The sequence below is a fragment of the Aptenodytes patagonicus genome, chromosome 1 (genome assembly GCF_965638725.1).
Source record: "Aptenodytes patagonicus chromosome 1, bAptPat1.pri.cur, whole genome shotgun sequence".
Classification (NCBI taxonomy): Eukaryota; Metazoa; Chordata; class Aves; order Sphenisciformes; family Spheniscidae; genus Aptenodytes; species Aptenodytes patagonicus.
The window spans coordinates 65,898,847-65,918,534 of NC_134949.1; the positions used below are offsets into that span (position 1 = coordinate 65,898,847).

The 19,688-nt window shown below is 41.3% G+C and overlaps 1 protein-coding gene across 4 annotated transcripts in view; it reads left to right on the forward strand.

The window, feature by feature from the left end:
* The window catches only part of DGKI (diacylglycerol kinase iota), a 230,121-nt gene that overhangs the window by 184,192 nt on the left and 26,241 nt on the right, over positions 1-19,688 (forward strand). For all 4 annotated transcript variants that reach the window (XM_076340326.1, XM_076340343.1, XM_076340353.1 and 1 more), the window contains one exon: positions 5,356-5,381. In XM_076340326.1, the coding sequence (XP_076196441.1) occupies positions 5,356-5,381 (26 nt within the window). The remainder of the gene's footprint in view (positions 1-5,355; positions 5,382-19,688) is intronic.

The following is a 19,688-nucleotide window of genomic DNA, read 5'->3' on the forward strand; positions in this document are numbered from 1 at the left end:
GCCTGTCAAGGTCACTCTGAATTGGGCATGTGTAGGGTCAAAGTGGAAGTGTGTGGGAGCTCTCGGTAATTCTTAGGCTTTTATTTTTCATCAAGTGCTGTGGCAGAAAATGGTGATGCCCAGGCTGAGCATTATCTTTAACTCTTATTGGGCGCCTCCGAGTAGGAGATGCTGAGAGCTCAGGGAAAAAAGCAGTTCTGCCTTTCTGCCAGTAAGATACGAGGCACTGTCTGCAGCTGGGGCTGCAGGGGACTCGCCAGTCCCAGAGGTATTGATGCAGAATGCTGAATGACAGGGGTTCCTCACCTTTCTTTTAAAAATACTTCATGTGCTAAAAATTTTCTTCTATTACAATCAGAGAATATAGGAATAAATCCCAATAGAGATGCCACTTTCGGTCCTGAAGAGATGTACACACAAAATGAGAAGGAATGGGTTTAATCTGAAAGCTCTTTCCCTTCCCTGGTCACAGGCAGCTATTGTCAGACTGAATTAGAAAGTTTGCAGAAATACATTGCTTAAGCAGGGAAAAAGGGGAACGGTCATAAAAACCAGCAGAATTGCTGCACACAGATTGTTATTTGGCCTTTAAATTGTAAATGGCTGGTTTTAAATAGGCCTGGTGCAGATGGTTTCTGCTACAGGTTTATTGATTAAAATAGCTGCTTTACATCAGCTCCGGGTTTGTTTCTCCAGAGGCTTTTGTCTTCATGAATAATGTACCCATTTGCTGAAATTTTGTTAGAATTCATCTGCTGGAGGCTGGCTGTATTTCTTTAGGTTCCTAAGCCTCAGTTGACTATGCTCGAAATTGTGACAGTCCCTGCCCTTCCCTCCTTAGAAATGAATATTCCCTCTTCCACCCTTCCAGTGCTGAATAAATCTAGTGCTTGCACATTGGAGAGTGCACTTGGAAACAGCTGTGAGTGTTTGGCTCTTTGGGGAAGGCTTGTATGATACTGAAGGCTGTTGTGGCTATACTGGGGATTAGATTTTTGCCAGCAATTGATCCAAAGCCTGTAAGAGTGAGTGGAAAAATTCCAGTGAGCTTTGGATCAGACCATTAACTCTGAGGCACAGTGCTGTTTTAGGTGGGCATGTCTCATGCCTTCAGTATCATAAGTCTTCCAATTTGCTGGAAGCACCTAGTGAATGTATGAGTAGGGTTTTTTTACATTATTATTCAGGCTATTTTATGCATTTCTAAATGTGTGTTCCTCATTTCTTGGGAGATCCTTGTGCATTTGGTGTTAGGCACAAAAGGTACTGCTTTGCTTGCATAAGGAATGGTAGAACAGGCAACGTGCAGCTTTCCCTTGCAGACTGAGGCTTGCAAGTGCTGTTACCTCTTCTGAGTAGAGCTTGCCACTCTGCAACAGGAGGAGAACACTACTACAGGACCTGTAGCGAAAGGAGGGGTATGAACAGCATGGAAAGCAAATGGAGGTGATAACATACTTTCCCTCCTCCTCCCTTCTGATCCCCTTCCCTATCGTCATAGTAGTATTTCTCTTGCCTTTAACTAGTCACTACAGCAATAGCTCTTCATAAAGCATCCATCAAATCAGGGCAGGGGAAAAGTCAGATTAATGCCTTTGGTGAAAATATTTTAAATTGGGCTTCCCTTTCACACTTATGCATGGGAAAAGAGCATTGTTGGTGGAAGAGCTAATTTAATCTCATGATTCTGGAAATGTAGCCATTCATAGACAATCTGGCCTGTCTTTACTCTCTTGGGAGCAGGGGGGGTGGGTGATGAGCCTTTCTTTCTACAATTTTACACCAAGATAAAACCAGAAACAAGTAACAGTTAATATGAAAAATAAGTGATTCCATTCTGAAATGGCCAAGAACAGGATATTGCAGTGCCTGAACCTTTTTCTGAAGGTTTTGGGTGTTTGTTTTGTTTTGTTTAAGCAAATTAAAATCTCTTCAAGATTTCATTTGGCAAAGTGTTTTGACCAAGGTGGGACCACAGATCTTGATGGTATATTAGTTCTTCTGAAGTATCTCTGACTTGTCTCTTTTTTTTAAGGCATAGAGGTTGTGGGAATGATAACTTGCTTCTTTGACAAACACACAGCTAGAATCACACTCTGAGGGCAGCTGACAGGCTGCTAGATAGATGGTTACTGTGTGGATGTTAGCAGCAGCTGAGAATCTTCCCTTCTCAGGACACCCGTCTGGTGACCAGTGCTGCCACAGTATATCCCTCACACTTCTGGCAGACCTGAGAGAAAGATGTGTGACCGGAAATATGAGCATCCACTGGATTTTTTTGCTGTCAGGAAAGCCCCCTGTGGCTGAGGAGTGAGTGTATGTGGTTTAGAGCAGGTCATTAGACTTTCTTTCTTTCCTCCCTTAGAGCCTATCATAAGCATGGGGTAGACCAGACAGTGCATAAAATGCCCAACACTATTAGTGTGGACTTTCCAGCAGCATCACTTCCTTACGTTTTAGTTACAAGCAAGACTCCGCTTGGTGTATTTAGGCCAGTACTTGAACGGTTTGGAAAACCTCCCCCCTGCTAAAATGTATGGCCTGAAATTGTAGGAGAATGTTGTAAGTCCTGTCCACTCTTTGCCAAAATACTTTATGTCAGTAGTGGAACAAAGGACGCCTAGTTTATTGTGGTTGAACCTTTGGTATCTCCAATGGTGGAAGCTCTCGTTGAGGCTTTCCTGTGGCTGAGATATTCAAAACCTCTCTTTGTGGCTTCACAGCTACGTCAGAAAGTTTGAGCTTATGTTATTGCGTTTCCTTTTAAAAGCAGGAATTGGCTCTCCAACCCCTCTGTTAATGGTGGGTGAAATAAGTCAACAAGCTCAAACTTTATTAGGGTGAGGCAGAGAGGTGCATACGTACACATCAAGATGCTGTGATTTATATAACCCTTGTTTTCTCAGGATACCAGGCTACACAGTTCCAAAAGATGCTTGATGAAGCCTTTCAAATTAAAACACTGCTAGGTGCAACAGTAGTACCTGTTACATTTCTTACTGTTAAACCACTGTTCAAGGCATGCAACAAAGGCACATGGCGGTAGTATTTTGTAAAATACATACTAATTTTGGGCACACTAAATATGCACAAACATTTTTCATCCCTCCCGTCAATGTTTTAATCGAGAAGGTGGTGGTATTGTAATAGTGTCTCTCCTGTTGTTGATGCTTTAAGGAACTAATGACATCTGTTTTACCAGGCATAAAGAAGAGCCAAATTATAGGATAATCTGTGCTGTTTATTTTATTGTTTCACATAAAGATCTGAAAGGTGATGAAACTGTGCAATTAAGAAACAAAACAAAGGAATAAATTCTACTGATGCTGTGGGATACTGCATTAGCAACGGGTGGAGAGTCAGCATACGTCAGCTAAGGAACCTGGCATGACTCCTGCATGTAAAAATATTTTTAAGTACTGAAAAATTTGGACCTCTTGATATGGCCCATTCTGCACTGTTTAACCTTGCAGGAAACACTGTGTTGTTTTGACCTTCAGAAGAGTTTCTGCTGGGGGTTGTGGAGGAAAGCCTGTAACTAACTGGTCAAAGCAGTGGGACAGAGTCCTAGTGATGCCTGCTAATCTTCTGGGTTACCTGCATTCCTACTGTATTTCCACAGACATGGCTGAAGTGCAAGGGCAGAGCTGGCCCCGTTAGCAGCGGAGCAGGATACATGCCTAGGATGTTCAGCAGCAATCAGAGGATTTAATGGGAGTAGAGGATTAATTAATTCTGATCCATACAGACACATTGGCTTCTTGCACAGTCAGAATCTTAATTAGGCAATCACATTTTTTCCTTTCACAGTGACCATTGCTCCAGCTGTGCTGTAACTCTTTCCTCTCTTTCTTTGCAAATCTCTCTCTTTTTTAAAAATAAAAATTTGCATACTTCATTAGGAAAGTTTCCTTCTTTTCTTTCCATCTTTCCTGTTTGCCTCTACATATTTGCATATCTGCTTCTGATGTCCTATAATCCCTCAACCTTCATTTTCAGTCCCCTGTTATGGAATGAGATCATGACTCCTTCCTCAGCTCCTTTATTCCTCTAAATCCAGGGTTTCTAACCCTCCTTTCCGCCCCCCCCTCCAACCCCTAGCTCCTGCTGACTCAGTTAAATATACATGTGCTCTTTTCCTCTTTGTTCCTTCTTTTCCCTTCACCCCTCTGTGGCTGCTTTTCTTATGTCAGCTTTGATCTGTTTGCTGGCAACACTAACGTTTTTAAATCTTTAGTAATTTGTTGTTTTTTGTACCTTGGTGCAAAATTAAATATATCTTGGAAAGGAAGCATGAGTTGTCCCATTCACTGCTGGAACAAACTCCTTGTTACCTGGGTGGGAAGGCTATATATGCAGTCGAAAATCTTTGTTGGGGAAGTGCTGAGGCAATGGTCCAATCCACTCTGTGCTGTCAATCTAGTCTAAATAACCAAGGCACATCCCAGATTTGGCTGTACAGTTAGCCTCAGTTTTGCTAAGCCAAGCTACTGCAGCAAAGAGAAAAATGGAGGGCCCAAACTTTACACCTCTTTATGTTCCTTTGTTGTGGGTGCTGACCAAAAGGATGAGGAGTGCGATCGTGAGTGATGGGAGCTGTGACACAAATCTCTGGAATTCAGTGGGGCCCTTCTGTTCATCAGCAGGGGCACTGAGAGGTCCCTCACGTTTTATAACCCCTCACTCTCTTGGAGTATTATCAGAGGCTTAAGCCAGTGGTTAGGGTATCCTGTAACTCTTGTGTTGCTGCTGTTATGTTGCTTTTTACTGTACTTATATCTGTCCAGACTTTTTTTTGTCTGTTTATGTTGCTTTTGTGAAGATGGCATGAACTGGTATTAATTACGACTAGGGTTTTATGCTCTCCACCACATTGACTCGTGGTAAGAAAAATGTCCACCTTAATGACTGCAAGTTCCTCTGAAGCTATAATATACTCAACCATCCTTTGCTGTGAGGTTTCCTCCTGGCCCACGCTTAATTGTGGTCCTTTCAATAATCTCTGAAGGATCAGGACTTTCTGAACAGTAATGTCAGCTATTTCCAACAGTAACAGTAGTAGATAAGTTCTTTGCCAAGTACCTACAGAAACCCTTGGCATGAGTGCTTAACAGTGCAGCTGCCAGCTGTCTTATGGACATGACTCCATAGAGCCACTCTGGTCTGCAGAACCTGCTCTCTGTCTCTGCCCTTTTCTGCTCTTTTCTTGTCAGATGCCTTCCAGCCCTCCCTTCTAAGTTAGCCCAAGAATAAAACCTTCCAATTCCTCTATATTCTATTCCCCACAGTGACATTGAATCTTATTTGTGGCCTTTCCATACCAAAGATTGACTGGACTTTGTTGTTTTATTCCAGGTCACCGGTCTCTTCAGAAGATCAAGGTAAGATGTGTTTTATAGATACTAATAGCATATTAAAAATGAGACTAAAGACTAGCTGTAAGCGGTGTTTTAACACAGTTGTGGTGGAGAAAAATGGTTTTAAAAAAATGAAACTTTGATGTTGTCCAAACTTTGTTCACCCCTAGACATCAAGTGCTTGTTCATTTAGTTGGGGCTGGCAGAAGTTAAGCCTGTGTTGAGTTATTTGTAAAATGAATCTTGCTCAAGCAAACTGAACTATTGCAAGTGTTTGCAATTTATTCACACAACTGTGTAGGGCTCCACCTATGAAAAATTTTGTGTGGGCTTGAAGGGCGATATATGGTTTTCATGAAGAGGAGCTGATCTCTTATGACTCTTATAGGACAGCACCTTTGTAGCAGAGGAGAGTGGATTGTGTTTAAAGGCTTGAACCCAAGTTATCTTGGGTTAACACTAAAATCAGTTTGGTAGGATGGTGTGGAATTTAGTGCCGCTAGGAGCTTTTACATATAAAAATCTCATGGCTTGAGTAGCAAGAGTTGCAGGTTATGGTAATATACTTGCTCTGAAGGAGACTGAAGGATCTGATCTTTCCCTGTGGACTAAAGAGAGAGTTTGCAGTAACTAGCTGGTTAATAACTATGACCAACTTAGGTGCTTAGAGCTAGGTGGTATAAATATCCCTCTAGAGTACATTAAAGTATGGTTGCATTGGTACTGAAATCTAAAGGCGTACTGCAAGTGAGGTGGTAATTGCACAGGCAGAGTTGCACAAGGAATGGAAAAAAAAAAATTGTGACTGAGAGGGGAAAGTTCATCATGTAGCTCTGAATCTGGAAAATTATTTTGGACCGCAAAAGAAAAAAATACCTATTTTCTTCTGGCATTCAATTTGTATGCACTTACACAATCAGCAAAATTTCTGGACAATACAATAAGTATTATTCAAGAAAGATCCAGATGGGGAATAGTTAGGACTATTGCAAATGGAGTTGTAAGGAGGTCTGAGCCTGGAAGTATGTCGCTGAAGTATGTGTACTTGGAGTGTGGAGTGACGAGTTAGATACCTACCTACATTGTCCTTGACTCCAGTCAAGATCTTTTTAGTCCAGTATAGTGGCTGTCAAACATACCGTCATTAATAAATTCTCTTCTATCTCCTTGACGTGTCATTTCTTAGTAAAGAAAGTTATAAAGAAAGTCATAAAAATGGACAAACATGTCAGACCAAAGATATGTTTAGCCCATCTAGTCCATTCCTAGTGTCTGATAGCAGTGGATCCCCTGACAAATAAGGGCATGAGAATGGCAGAAGTATACAGTTTGTATTTCCTGATGTACCCTATCAACTTCCCGTGATTTACAGCTCATTGACTTTGTGAACCAGCGGCAGTTTTCTTGTTTAATAGCACATCTACTTTTTACCATGACCACAGCTTCTTAATATAAAGTACTGGAGACTTGTAAGAAGTTAACAGTATACCCCATTTGTCCAACCCTCAGAAAAAAATTGAAAACATTTCCTCTAATATACTATTTCAAGACCTGGACTCAAGCTGCTTGTTGGTACATAAGCTTGTTAGTGATAGACTACTCTTGCTTTTTCATTTCACTTGCATTTATTCTATTGCTCCATTTTTATCTATTAATGGAGCAACAGACAGTGTAAATGTATTTCCTTGTATATCTTTACACTTTAGTGTTTCCTGCTGTCATAATACTTTCCTTCTTTCCACTGTTTTTATACTGTTCTAGTTCTTCACAAAATCTTCCTGCTTGCCGTCTACCATCTGCTGCCAGGGTCTGGCTTTTCAGGTTTGATAAACATCTCTGAATAGCCCCTTCCTTCCCTTTCTTCCCTTTCTCCCATAAGAAACCTCCTCTCAAATGCAAATTGAAGGGCCTATGTTCCCTGGACCAATTAGTGACGTGATAGTGCTAGTTATTAGAAGTTTTGCGTGGAGTATCTAACTAGATTTGTCATCAATGTAAATATGTAGGAGCTTCTCTCAAACACAAAAGATTTCACATGCCCCAGTGACTTTTCAGAAAGAGAGGTCCAATACTTGGATTTCCTCTCTCCCACTATGCCACATACAGACCATGGTAAACAACCACAGTACTAGAAGGAAAACATGACAGAAGTGCTGTAGCACAAGCTGTTTTGAGCCTAGGTCCTTCTCGGCCCACTTTATGCATGCGTGGAAGCGTGTAAAATTAGTCTTGGGTCTGAAATCTCTTATCTAAACAAAAAAGGGAGGGTCCAGGACAGAGCTGAAAACTTATCTCTGAGTTTCCTGTCTTTTATGGTGTTTATGCAGACCTCTCCTGGTATATTTCTTTTTCTTGGAGTAGGTATCCAGGAGTCAGTTTTGAGACTCTCATTTTCACTAATAATCAGTACTCAACTGTGTGCCTATTCAAGATGTTAAACATTCATACGTAGTTTTATAAGGCAATAATGCTTTGGGGTGCACAATGGGGCAAGATCCAACTGTAGAATAACCTACCCTCACTGGCATCACTCTATGTCCTGTGTTTCAGCTGCTCTTCCCTATTGTGGGGCACTTTTCTAGTGCTGATTTTCTGATGACATGATGTGTTGGCCATTACTGAGAAAAGGTGCTTTTCTCATTTGTGTTGGATCTTTTGCTTTAACTTCCCATTTGGTTCCTGATCTTTGTTTTCTCTTCTTTGATCTTCAGTCCTCATTTTTTCTTCTACTGTTTCTCTGTGTTTGTTTCTTTCCATCATTCTTGTCTCCCTTTTCAAATGTCTCTTTCCCCTTGACCATGAGGTTGCATTCTGCATAGGTTCTTGCATTGTGCTCCTCACTTTGGCTTCTGAATGTCCTGCCTCTCCTCAGCATGGACTGCCCACTTCAAGCATTAGTTGCAAGCAGTAGCTGTAGCATCTGTAGTGTAGCAACAGAGTTGCTACCAGAATTAGCATCTAATGTGAGTGGCACTTCCATTAGTCCCTGACAGGACAATGCATTATGCTGTCTTGAAGAGAGGGTGAGGATAAAGCACCATCTGTCTGCGATTGGGCATCTACTGAACAATTGTAACAGCACACAATGCTCCTTGTTGTGCACACGTGTTAAAGGCACCTTTATCAGATACAAAACAGAGACATTTTAATTGGCATAGAAAGGGAAACAGTACTGCTAGAAAATCCCAAACTTCAAAAGAAAAAAAAACAAACCTCTTAAAGATTTTAGAAGGTTTGTGTCTTTGTTCTTGGTACAGGTAGTTAGGAAATACATAACTAAAGAGTGAAATCCATCATCATCTTTCCTTTTCCTTTTTTTTTTTAAATTAAAAAAACCCCAAACCACAAAAAGAGCAGACAAAACTCCTAACCCCCAAATTCCCTAACTGACTGACAAAGTGGAACAAGCTAAGTAAATACCAAAGCATAGTAGTTTAGACAGGGGATTAGGGTGATGGCTGTGAAGAATGAAATGGAAGGGCTACCTGTTCAGTCAGGTGGGCCCTGGTGCAGTTACATGCCCTGCAGCCTTGGAGGACAATGGTCTTTCTTTGGGTGTTGGGACTAGCTGAAAATCAACAATGGGCAAGTGGCAGGGCCACAGAAGACCTGGTGGATGTCATGAGGGAGGGGACAGGCAGCTCCCCTGTTAGTGAATGGTACCACCTGCTGTATTTTCACTCTATAAAAATCCTGGTCCTATGCTCAGGAGGCCTGAAGCTGTTGGAGGTTATTGAAAGAAACCATAACCATTGTTTCTAGATCAGGTATGGTACTGTGATGGGAATGCAGACTTCTAATGCGTTGCCTGGCCAGTACACAGTCATTCCCTGATTATCGTTGGGTGAATGGTTGAGGTTTACCAAACCCTTCCTTCATCCAACACCTTTCAGTACTGCACTGTACACTGTATGTATGCTAGATCATGCCCTGCCCACTCTTATTCACAGCCGGCCTGCAGAAATCTGTCTACAAATATTCCAATGCTAATGCATTGAATAATATTCTTATATTTTACATTACCTTTGGTCTAGCTTCATCTGGGTTATCTTTACCATTCTTTGGTTACCCTGTGTAACTGAGTTGGCTGTTCTTCATCATCACCTGAGCAACTGAGGAAAATGCTCTTAAAAAGAGTAGAATGAATTCCATTTCCATTTCAGTCTTCTGAAAAAAAAATACCAGCAAACTCTAGTGGTGTGTGGACATTGGCATATTATTTTTCTAATGGCAACTTGGAGCTGATGCAGCTCAATATTTGTTTGCCTAACTTCAAAGAGAGGAACCTTGCCTTTGATGGAACTACTCAAAGTTTTAAACAGCTGTACTAATGCATCTCAAGTAGCAGTCAACCTCAATGCTCAGTCCTTATGCATCTGAGTTGCATTCTAATCTGGAGACAGGAGGTTCCAAATATTTATGTCTCTGGTCTCTTGCTCTTCTTGCTTCTCTATTAACTCATGAAACTGTTTTTTTTTGCCTTGTTTGCTTCTAGCAGGCATGCTTTTTTGCTGCATCAACATAATTTCTAGCAAGCTTTGCTGGGATTAAGCTCAGTTGTTGTTTGCATTCTTTTTTTTCCTGCAATAGGTTCCAAATTCATGAGGGAATAGGGGACAACTGAGAAATTAAGAGGCAAATATATTCAAAAGAGAAGTTCTGGAGACAGTTGGTTATTACATCATCATAATATGGTACAAAGGGTGAAGATGAAGGATTGATATTTCTGCTTGGAAAGATGAATGGCAACACTCAAAGATCTTTCAGATTCTGGCAGGTGGTGGTTCCATGATGATACTTAAAGTAATGCAGTCTGGATATCCCATCCTTAGGAGGGACTTGTGCAGAGCCAGGAGTGCATTAGAAGTGAAGTGTGTTTAAATGATGACCTTCAAATTAGTCTCTATTAGATGTTTTCCACAGGGATTGCTTGGCCCAGGTTCAAACTGGAAGCTTGGGGTGGGAGGTGTAATTCTGTCTCTAGATATCCCTCTGGATGGAGAGAGCTGCTGTATGAATTATAAGGAAGGGAGTGATCAAGTGTGTGCATGGAAGGCAGTGGCAGCTCCATCCTATACAGCAAAATGCTTTGCTATACAGTATCTGCTCCTGCCTTGGAGGCAGAATGTGCTGTGCCTTACGGTATTTGCTCCAGTGCTGTCTGCTCCGTTAAAGAGAGGAGGTCTGAACCGTGCAAGGAGGAAGATGGCTGTAGGAGCCCCAGAAAAGAGCACAAGAGCTGAGAACACTTCCTGGGACCTCCAATACATGGGATTTCCTGTTGTCCCTGGTGGCCTGTGGGAACGTGGACTTCACTCTCTCAACCTCCTTTCTTCCTTCTGAAGCCACTGCCCACTAGTCTTGCTAGTCGTAGTCTGCAAAGGGATGTTCTCCTCGAGAGTTTTTTAAGCATCCTGCCATTCTGAATAAAAGGACGAGCAGGGAATTACAGGTGAACCCAAATGTCTCAGTGCTGGTAGAATTTAAAAAAAAAAAATGCACCTCTGTTTTGTACACCAGATTCCTTCAAAAGACAGAGTGATGGTTTCGTGCAGCTCCAGCTGAGAAGCTATATTCTTCAGGGTGATGTTGCAGCCATTTACCTAGCAACAAATTGAGATGTCTTGGAATGCTTTCTTTGAACAAATCAAAGACAGTACAGTGGGGGGGCTCCTGACTGCAGGTATTTATTTTGATTAATTAGCCACTTTGGGAAGAAAGCCCTCCTGGATAGCGTTTTGAAAGTATGTCTGTGGCCAGCTGAGCCAACAGTTGCCTGGGGATCTGCTCTGAGTTTGTTCATTTACTTCTCAGCTCAGCTGAGGCTGGTGTCGATGCAGAGCTGTGGTACCTGTAGGAAGAGAAAGCATTCTGTCAAAGCACTTCTCTAGGGCTGAGGGGGATCCTCTCTGCCCAAAACCTTTAAAAGGTGCCTACACCCTACCTCTCATCACATCTAAGCAGGCTGAGGGGTCAGTAGGCAGCTGGGAGGAAGAGGTCTGGCAGATGTGGGCATCTGAATGAGTAATAGAGGAAAACTGGGAAACGTTTCTTTCCAGATGGCCACTGCCATTATCCCTTTTCCCTCAGGAGGAAGTAGGAGTGTGTTGTCTGAATCAGGGCACCTGTTTTCAAGCAGAGTAACCTTGCAACCTACTTTGCTCCTGTTTTTGTTCCTGATGGAGGCTGCTCATGGTCAGAGAAGAGTGGCAACTTGTTAAAGTAAAACAAGAAAACAATTTGCTCCACCCACCGAAGAATCTGGCCAGCAAATAAATGCTTGAACTGACTTTCAGATTATTTAGTCCTACTGTGAAGCCCTAGCTTATTGAGGAAGTTACTTAGATATTGCCAGGCAAAGGCACTGCAGCCAGCCTTGCAGTGGCAAAAAACTGAAGGGAGTGTGGTAGGAGTGCCTGTGATAGTAATGGTCCACCACGTCAGGGAAGGGGGAGGAACAGTGTGGCCCACAATGTTCCTTTTTTTGCTCTCCTTTTTATTTTTAAAGAAAATATAAATCATTGCTTAATTATTTTACCTAGAATTCGCTTCCTGCCAAAGTAATGCCACTCTATTGATAAAGTGGCTGCATTAGTCAGCCAAAGTCTTCCCTGCCTTGTGTTCTCACTTGATCAGAGACATTTTCCTCCACCCCATTGCTCCTGAAAATGACATTAATCGTTCCTGTCTTGGCTTAAAAACACAAATGGTGGAAGGGAAAAGGAAAGGAAAAAAGTGACGATGTCTGCCAGATGGTACTTAGTTTATCTGCAACTGTCCTTTGGGTTTTTGGACTATTTACAAAGGAAGTCCTTCTTCTTTATGGTCATCCCTTCCTTTTGTAAATCTGAGTTAAACGGTCTTGTAGGAAAAGTTTGGCATTAGGGTCTGAATACTTCCACTCCTAACTATCAACTGCACTCTCAGCTCAGCACCAGTGCCACATAAACAATTCAGGGTGGACTCTAATTGGCATCAAAGTACCTTTAAACTAGTCTGACAGTGCAAATGGAGCCTTAAAGGCAGCTTGAGTGTAATTTACATCTGCTTGAAAGCCTCTTTATCCTTCCAGAGTTGTATGAAGGGACTTCTGTGTAAGTGACAATTTAGCCTTTCTTTTCCTCCAGCAAGCCTGTGTGGTTATTTTTACTTTTTTTTTTCCTCTCTAAACAGTGGTTTGATGCTGTGTGTTGTTTGAATCTAAAATTCTTAAAAGGAAAAGGTTTGTAATGCATATTTATAACCACCTGAGTAACAGATGATTTTTTGCATGTTAAAATTTTTGTCTTATTCCCAAGTTAGGCAAACAGGTGCAGTCAAAACTGTGTCAATTCTGTCCTTTGAATCTGCACAGGATGCAGTGCTTTTGTAACTAAAGGACAAGCCACAAATGTTTAGAAGGGTTTTCTACCTCTTTGTGCAATCCTAGAAATAGATGTTATTGAGGTATGACTTATTCAGAGGGCCAGCATGCTTCAAAAGTGTCTCTCAAGGCACAGGAGAATGTGTGCTTATGCACATGTTTTCCTGTACAGATGGATTAGCTCAAGATGCTGTGTGAAGGCCTTCGTAATATTCCCCTTGCTGGATAGTCATCAGACTGTGTCTGGCTGCTGTTCAGCTGATGTGCTTTCGAGCTTTTGGTTGCAGCAGGTTGCCGCACTGTTGGTTTTCTTGGTCTCTTGGGAGCATTTTGAGCTCTCAGGCTCTTTATTTGGTTTTCTTTCATGGAAGTGGTGCCTCACAGCACTGCTGTCGTGAGCTACCTAGGCTGGTGCCATTGCTCTCGGATTCCCTAAGAAGCCTAAGCCGTTCCCAAAGCTGAAATCCTGTGGGGAAATCTTGTTTACCATCTGTTTCTTTAGGATAGCGGGTAGTGGCAGCGAACAAATACATTTTGGAAAAATCTTAAAAATCAATTACTTTAGCCAGCACAAGAGATACTATGTTTTAGGCAGGAAGCCTCTAAACTGCATGTATTTTTGCTGTCGTGTTTCCATCGTGGTTTGTATACAGTTTTCAGGCTGAGGCAGAACTCCTCTAGCAAGTCCAGGAACCTTTCCCCATTCCCATGCCAGACAGTTCCTTCAGATGTAGACCGCCAGCATCTTCTTTCTCATGGCTGATGTTAGATTAGAAAAAGATGTTGCTGACATATAGGGCTAGACTTTATAAAATGGCTAGTGAGAGACTTTTTTTCTTTAAGCTATAACTGGCGTTTATAAGTTGATGTCTCTTCAGGCTTACAGGCAATCAAGTTCCCCATCAAAATGTCCCTTGTCTAGTTATAATGCAGCCTCTTTCTTGAGCATTGAAATGTGAAACTGGTTCTCTTGGTCTCTTAGCCATCTTTTTGCTGAAGATGTTCCATTTTGATTGCCCAGCACCAAAGTTTAAAAATTGTGCAAAAATACTCTTCTGTTTCGTGCAAGAATTTTTTTCTTTTACTATATGGCAGCTTTAGTTCAATGTGGAGGTAAAAATCAGCATAAAAAGAAAACAAGATGGAGGTTAACACCTGACACACATGTACCCAAGAGTCTTACTATCAAATAGCACTATTAAGCTTTATGTTCAGGCAGATTCCCCAGCAGTACTTTGGGCTGTTTTTACAGGGTTTTCTCATGAAAATGGACATTTTTGCCTGAACACAGCTTTTCCTGTGGACAGTTGTAAGGAAAAATTCAGTCCTGATGGTTATGATAGGACCAAATGTTTGTGTCCTTATCTTGGCGTAAGTTGTGCACCATTATAATAACAGACTCCAAAGTGTGTGTGTCTCCCTTATAGGGGCTTGGTGCAGCTTTTTTGGCCCAACCAGTGAGCCTATAGTCAGGGACCTTTGCCCCATTCTATCGGGAGGAAAATTTGGTTGTGAGAGTCAGACAGCTGTTTGATGTAAAGTCCTTTTTCAGTGGACACAGAAGAAGTGATTTTTCTTGTGGAGAAGTTCAAGCAAGTCTTCATAGCAGACGTTTTGCTTTTGTTGCTTTTATTTTTGCTAGCCTTTTGCCTCTCCTATACCCACACAAAACTTTAACCATTTATTTCTCATTTTTTTCCCAGCATCTAGGGGACCCCTCAACCCAGAAGGCTTAACTTCCGTTTACTTTTTTTCATGGTCTTCAGTGGTTGCTTCCAGTACTTGCAGGTGCATAAAATACATGAAGAATCATTTAATTGCTCCTTCCACTCAGCTTAGCTTCAAAGAGAAATGTTTAAGCATCATCAGCTTTGGTGGGACTTGAGATTGTCTGTAGATCAAAGACCTGCAAGCTCACAGTCATTCCAACAAAGTATTATTAATTTTGTAATTTAATTTCTCAGTTACGTAGACAGTTTGGCATATGTATTTTAAAGTGTTTTTTTTTTTTTTTTCCTGTAACTTTAAAAGCAGGTTAAACATTGGGAAGAGGTAAAGGGTTTGTAAAAGCTCAAATGCAGAGATTTGCAACCTTTCTTCACATGGATCCCTGAAACTTTTCTATGGGACTGGCAGACCCTTCAGAAATGTCAAGTGTATGCGCTGCTCTGTATCTTAGATGCTTGTTTTTCATAGTCATCTTGGAAGGGAAGTAGTCCACAAACCAATTCCCCATGGTGCCCTCCACCCCTTTCACCTGCAGGCCAAGGCTGAAGATCATGGCTAGAGTAGAAAAAAGTCAGTTCTGTACATTTCTGGGTAAGTTATGTTACTGTCAGTTTTTCGTATTAGATTTGATCTTTACTAGATTGTACAAAGCTATTACAAGCAAATTGTTGTTTACAGAGAAAAGAATGTTTTTCTGAATGATAATCTATATGGACCACACTCACTTGAGAGCGTAGCTTTTTGAGTGATTGAAGTAGAAGTTATTATTGATTTCTATAAAACTAGTGGGAAATTAAGAGCGAGGGCTGGTTTTCTTATAATTTGTGTAATGCTGATCTTTTACAGCTCAGAAGAGTCCAGCTGTGTAAAAGCACTCTTCTAGTCAGGGTCAGCTTTTAACTTCTCAACGTGTAAAACAGTAATTACTCTAAATTTCTGACTGAATTTCACAAAGTCTACAACAGCAGTAAAGAGCTGGAAATATTCTGGAAGCTAATGATAGGCCAAGTTAAGTTTAATAACTCTCAAGAAATTTCATTATGTCACCTTCTGCTGCAGCTTCTTCTTCATTATCAGCTCAGCAAGGTTTGAGCGAGGCAGTATTTCGTGAGGTGTTCCTTAAGAGTTCCCCTGAGCAAATCTAGCAGGAGATGGTGGTGGACACTGAGGCTCAAATTCTGGGGGCCCCACACCAAAGCTCTAATGTCTCATATTTTTTATGAGCTGCCTCTAACCAGTAAGAAACATCCAGCACTGAAATGCAGATGGCATATCAATTGCAAGTGCTGAATCGGTGCGTTAGCTGTGTCTTAGAAAGGTTTGGACAGTTGCAGGCACTGCCTGATAAATGAGGTTTCTACAAGGTCCTGATCACTTCAGATCATCAGCTGTCTTACTGTGTCTTTTGAAAGAGCTAAAGATGTTATGATCCCTAATTTTGTTGGAGTTATGGTAGTTGAATTCTGCCATAATTTCCAATGTGCTTAAACGTTGTCATACACTGATCAGATGCATTGTTAGCTTGGTATTTTTTAACCCATGGTAAGATGTATTATTGCAAATAATACTTTGTTCTCACACTGCACTTCATTCATAGATCTCAAAGTGGCTGCATTTTAATCATGGATGTGACAAATCCTTTGTGTGGTACTTATTCTTCAAAACATAGTTTTAAATAATTCTGCTCCCTCCAGTGACAGGTCTTAGACCCTTGCTAAAGAATCGCCTGGAGATGGCAAAAGCTTCAAAATAGTCACACATTTTTATCAGCATTCTCTGTGGCTTAGTTTGTATAGCGGTAGTGGGTGCAAATATGGCGTGGAAAGGGTCAGGTCAGGTGTGCAATCTGACTGGTAAAATCTGGAAGATGTTTATGGTTTATGAATAACTTTTACTCACTTAAAAAGACACATTACTCCTGTACCACTGACAGTGGCAGACTGCAGAACTGTACTGTTCTTTGAGTTTCTTTTTCAGTGAAAGCCAACTCCTCTCACTGACTCACTAATGATTATTTAACTAACTTACTAAATACCCTCCATGTCAACCTACTTCAAACAAAGAACCTTGTAATCCTGATATATTACCTACAAGGGTTTATAAGAATTTTTTTCCCCATGTTCCTTCTGAAAGTGTTTTAGCAGCAAAATTCTGGCACGATGGTAGCCTGGTGCTGAGCCCTGCTTATGTCCTTGGTGTTAAGCTGATCAGCGGCTTTGTGATCAAGAGGGAATTTTCCTGCAGGGCAGACGGGAAGGGGCAGTTGTTGGCTGAGGTCTTCCTTACTCGTGATGCTTCTGAGAATTTTCCTTGCTTTTGAAGTGAGTGAGATGGTAACGATGTTTTCTGCCCCTCTCCTGCTGTTTTCTTTTGACGTGTTGCAGTTGTGGGTCTGTCTTTGTTAGCCCTTACGTTTATGAGGTGTTCTCATGCTGCACCTGTATGTTATACAAAGACCTCCCAAAATTTCTGAGACCATGAGCGTTGCCTGGTCCCAGGAGTATCATACCTTGGAAACCCTTAAAAGGAGGACCCCCCATTTTGTCCTTATTTGGTTGTCCTTCTCGCAGGTGATCAGACATGTCTCCTGGCATCATGCCATTCTGAAGGATCCCCTGTCTGTCTTAGTTTGGCTCTTAATTTAGGTACTGCAAGTTGGAGGTCGTTTTCCCTAGAACTTCTGTAGTCCGTGGAGGGAGATGTGCAACAGGAACTATTGCAGGGATGCCAGGTTGCTTTCTGTGGAGGGTTATTTTCTCTTCTGACCATTCAGGCAGCCCTGTGAGACCTCCTAGGCATCTTGCAGCCTCTGAAGGTACTGGGTACAAATACCTCATTCCTTCCTTATCTGTTTCCCAGTGTTTAATGACTGATTTTGCAGCGCTGTTTTAATGCTGCTGACTTCACATGCAGAACCAGAGAGCAATTGTGATTTAGTAGGTTAGTTTTATGGCTGGGAGACAAAAATGTTTATTGTAACTCAGTGACACTAACATATATTTTTAGAATATGAAATAAAAATAGGTGTTTCCAATAGAAACAGTGGGCACTAACATAGAAATAACGAGTGATACATGCCACAGGAAAGGTATTGTTTTCAGCATGTGTGGATGTACTAGCAGGTGTTTTTCCTGTGTTTCAAGCTACACTAGCTTGCACCATTACCAGAATTCAATGAGCAGCCTTTTTAACATGGCTTTTTTTCTGTTAGCGCATTATCCACTTGTAGCTGTTCAATATTTAATTTATAAGTCAAGTGTGGGGGGTTTTTTGGTTTGTTTGTGTTGGAGTGGGTTTTTTGGTTTTTGTTTTTGTTTGTTTTTTTAAAAATGAGGTTTCTTTTGTAAGTTGGTCTGCAGGGGTGGTTAGAACCTCGTCTCAAAATTTACGCAGTGGAAACTAAAAGTTGCTAGTCTCTAGCAGCTGTTACATACATAGTCTGCATTTCTGGCTGTCAATATCCTAGCAGGTAATTGTTTCTGTCAAGATCCATCACCCTGGGCAGTGATTGACACATTTGCTGACAGTTTCCACAGAGAGGTCAGGGATGGAGCAGGGATGGAGCAGGGGCTGTCCGCAGGGGTGTACCGGTAGAGAGGGTTGAGCTTCGCTGAGAAGGCAGCCTGGGGAGTCTACCACTGTGGCAGACTGAGTGTTTCCTTGTTATGTGGACAGAGCACTTCAGTCTCCAGTCTTGTCAAGCTGTCACCTTTCATCAGCCATAAGTCTGCTTGCTAAATAAATGAAAAAGGTAATAAAACATTTTTATTAGTCATGACAAATGCTTGTCTTAGGAGAAATTGAGAAAATAATGACTTGATTTAAATATTTATTAAATCAAGTAATTTTTGAGGCATCTTTAAGACCTGAAGGTATTTTATGATATGATAAAACAATTGCATAATTCATGTTATATATTACACCAGTGGTGCAGCGTTGCTCAGAAGAAATAAAACCATTCTCACTTCAATGTTTTTAATTTTAAGCTAGCCTGGCATTGCATGTTAACAGCTTTTTTGTCCAATTTATCAGTCTGTTCTCTCTCGTCAATGCCATCTGCTTGCTTGTTTTACCACCTCTTTAACAACCAGGTGACTTTTGCCATCTTCACCCTCCTCCTCAATATGCCCAGCAGTCCCATTTGGGTTTATGGGGTTAGTGTGCTAAGCAATATTCATATGTTTATGTAAATGTGTTCCCTATTCTAAAGAACCTTTCCCCATTTCTAGTTCAATAGCTTCTAAGTCTTCCAGCATCCTGGCTTATAGCACTGAATTATTTTACTGTAGTCTAATCTGCTTGTTATGCCAGCTGGTTTTGTTGATCTGTAATGTATTCCTTTATGTTATAGGTTCTACTCTAGCAAAGCACTTAAAATTAAGTGTGCAGGTAGACTTGGTGAAAAGAATGTGATTAGCTCAAAGCTAAGCACCTGCCTAAATGCTTTGCTGGATTGGAGGCTTAGGAAAGAGAGGAAAAGATTGGTCTAATTATGTTGAATGTGTTTTAGAGCTGCTTTATCCTAATAGCCTTATCACCAGACCAACCTCTGGTTATGGATACTCAACGCAGAAGATTTCTCACAGCTTGCCAGGCTTTTCTTTTCACTTCATAGTTTTCTAGATCTCTCTCCTGGCTCTTCTGAACTATAATCTTAAGCATGGTTTGCATGAGAAAATGTATCTCTGCCTCTTAGGAAGTGACTTCAGGGAAGCCATGTCTTAAAATACTGGATGTAGAAGGCAATGAAAAGCTGGTGTCACCAGTTTGTTTGATTTTCGCATGTGTGAGGAGAGCAAAATATTTATACAAATCCAGACTGCAGTAGCCCACAGAATAAATGTGGCAGTGAGACCAGATTGTTGAAAAAGGAGGAAAAAGATAAAATGAATGACACAAGGATTAAATTCTGCTCTGCTATTAATTTGGGCTGAGCCAGTATTAGAATTATTGGGAAAAAAAAGAAGGATGTAAACCACTGAAATTGAAATCTGAAGAAAATATGTACATGTATTTTTCCAGTTCTAGCTCTTACCTGCTGCTATTTGTCTTTTTCCATTCCTCAAATCTGGATGCCAGATGCCAGAGGGATTTGCAGGACTTAGTTTAACTCATGGTCACTGCAAAACTACCCTAAATCCAATGTTACAAGAATTGCTGCTACTGCTTTCCCGAGTCAGAACTTAGCTGGACTGGGTTTTTGCTTTTCCCACTGCTGCATGGCCAGGGCGTAAGGCATT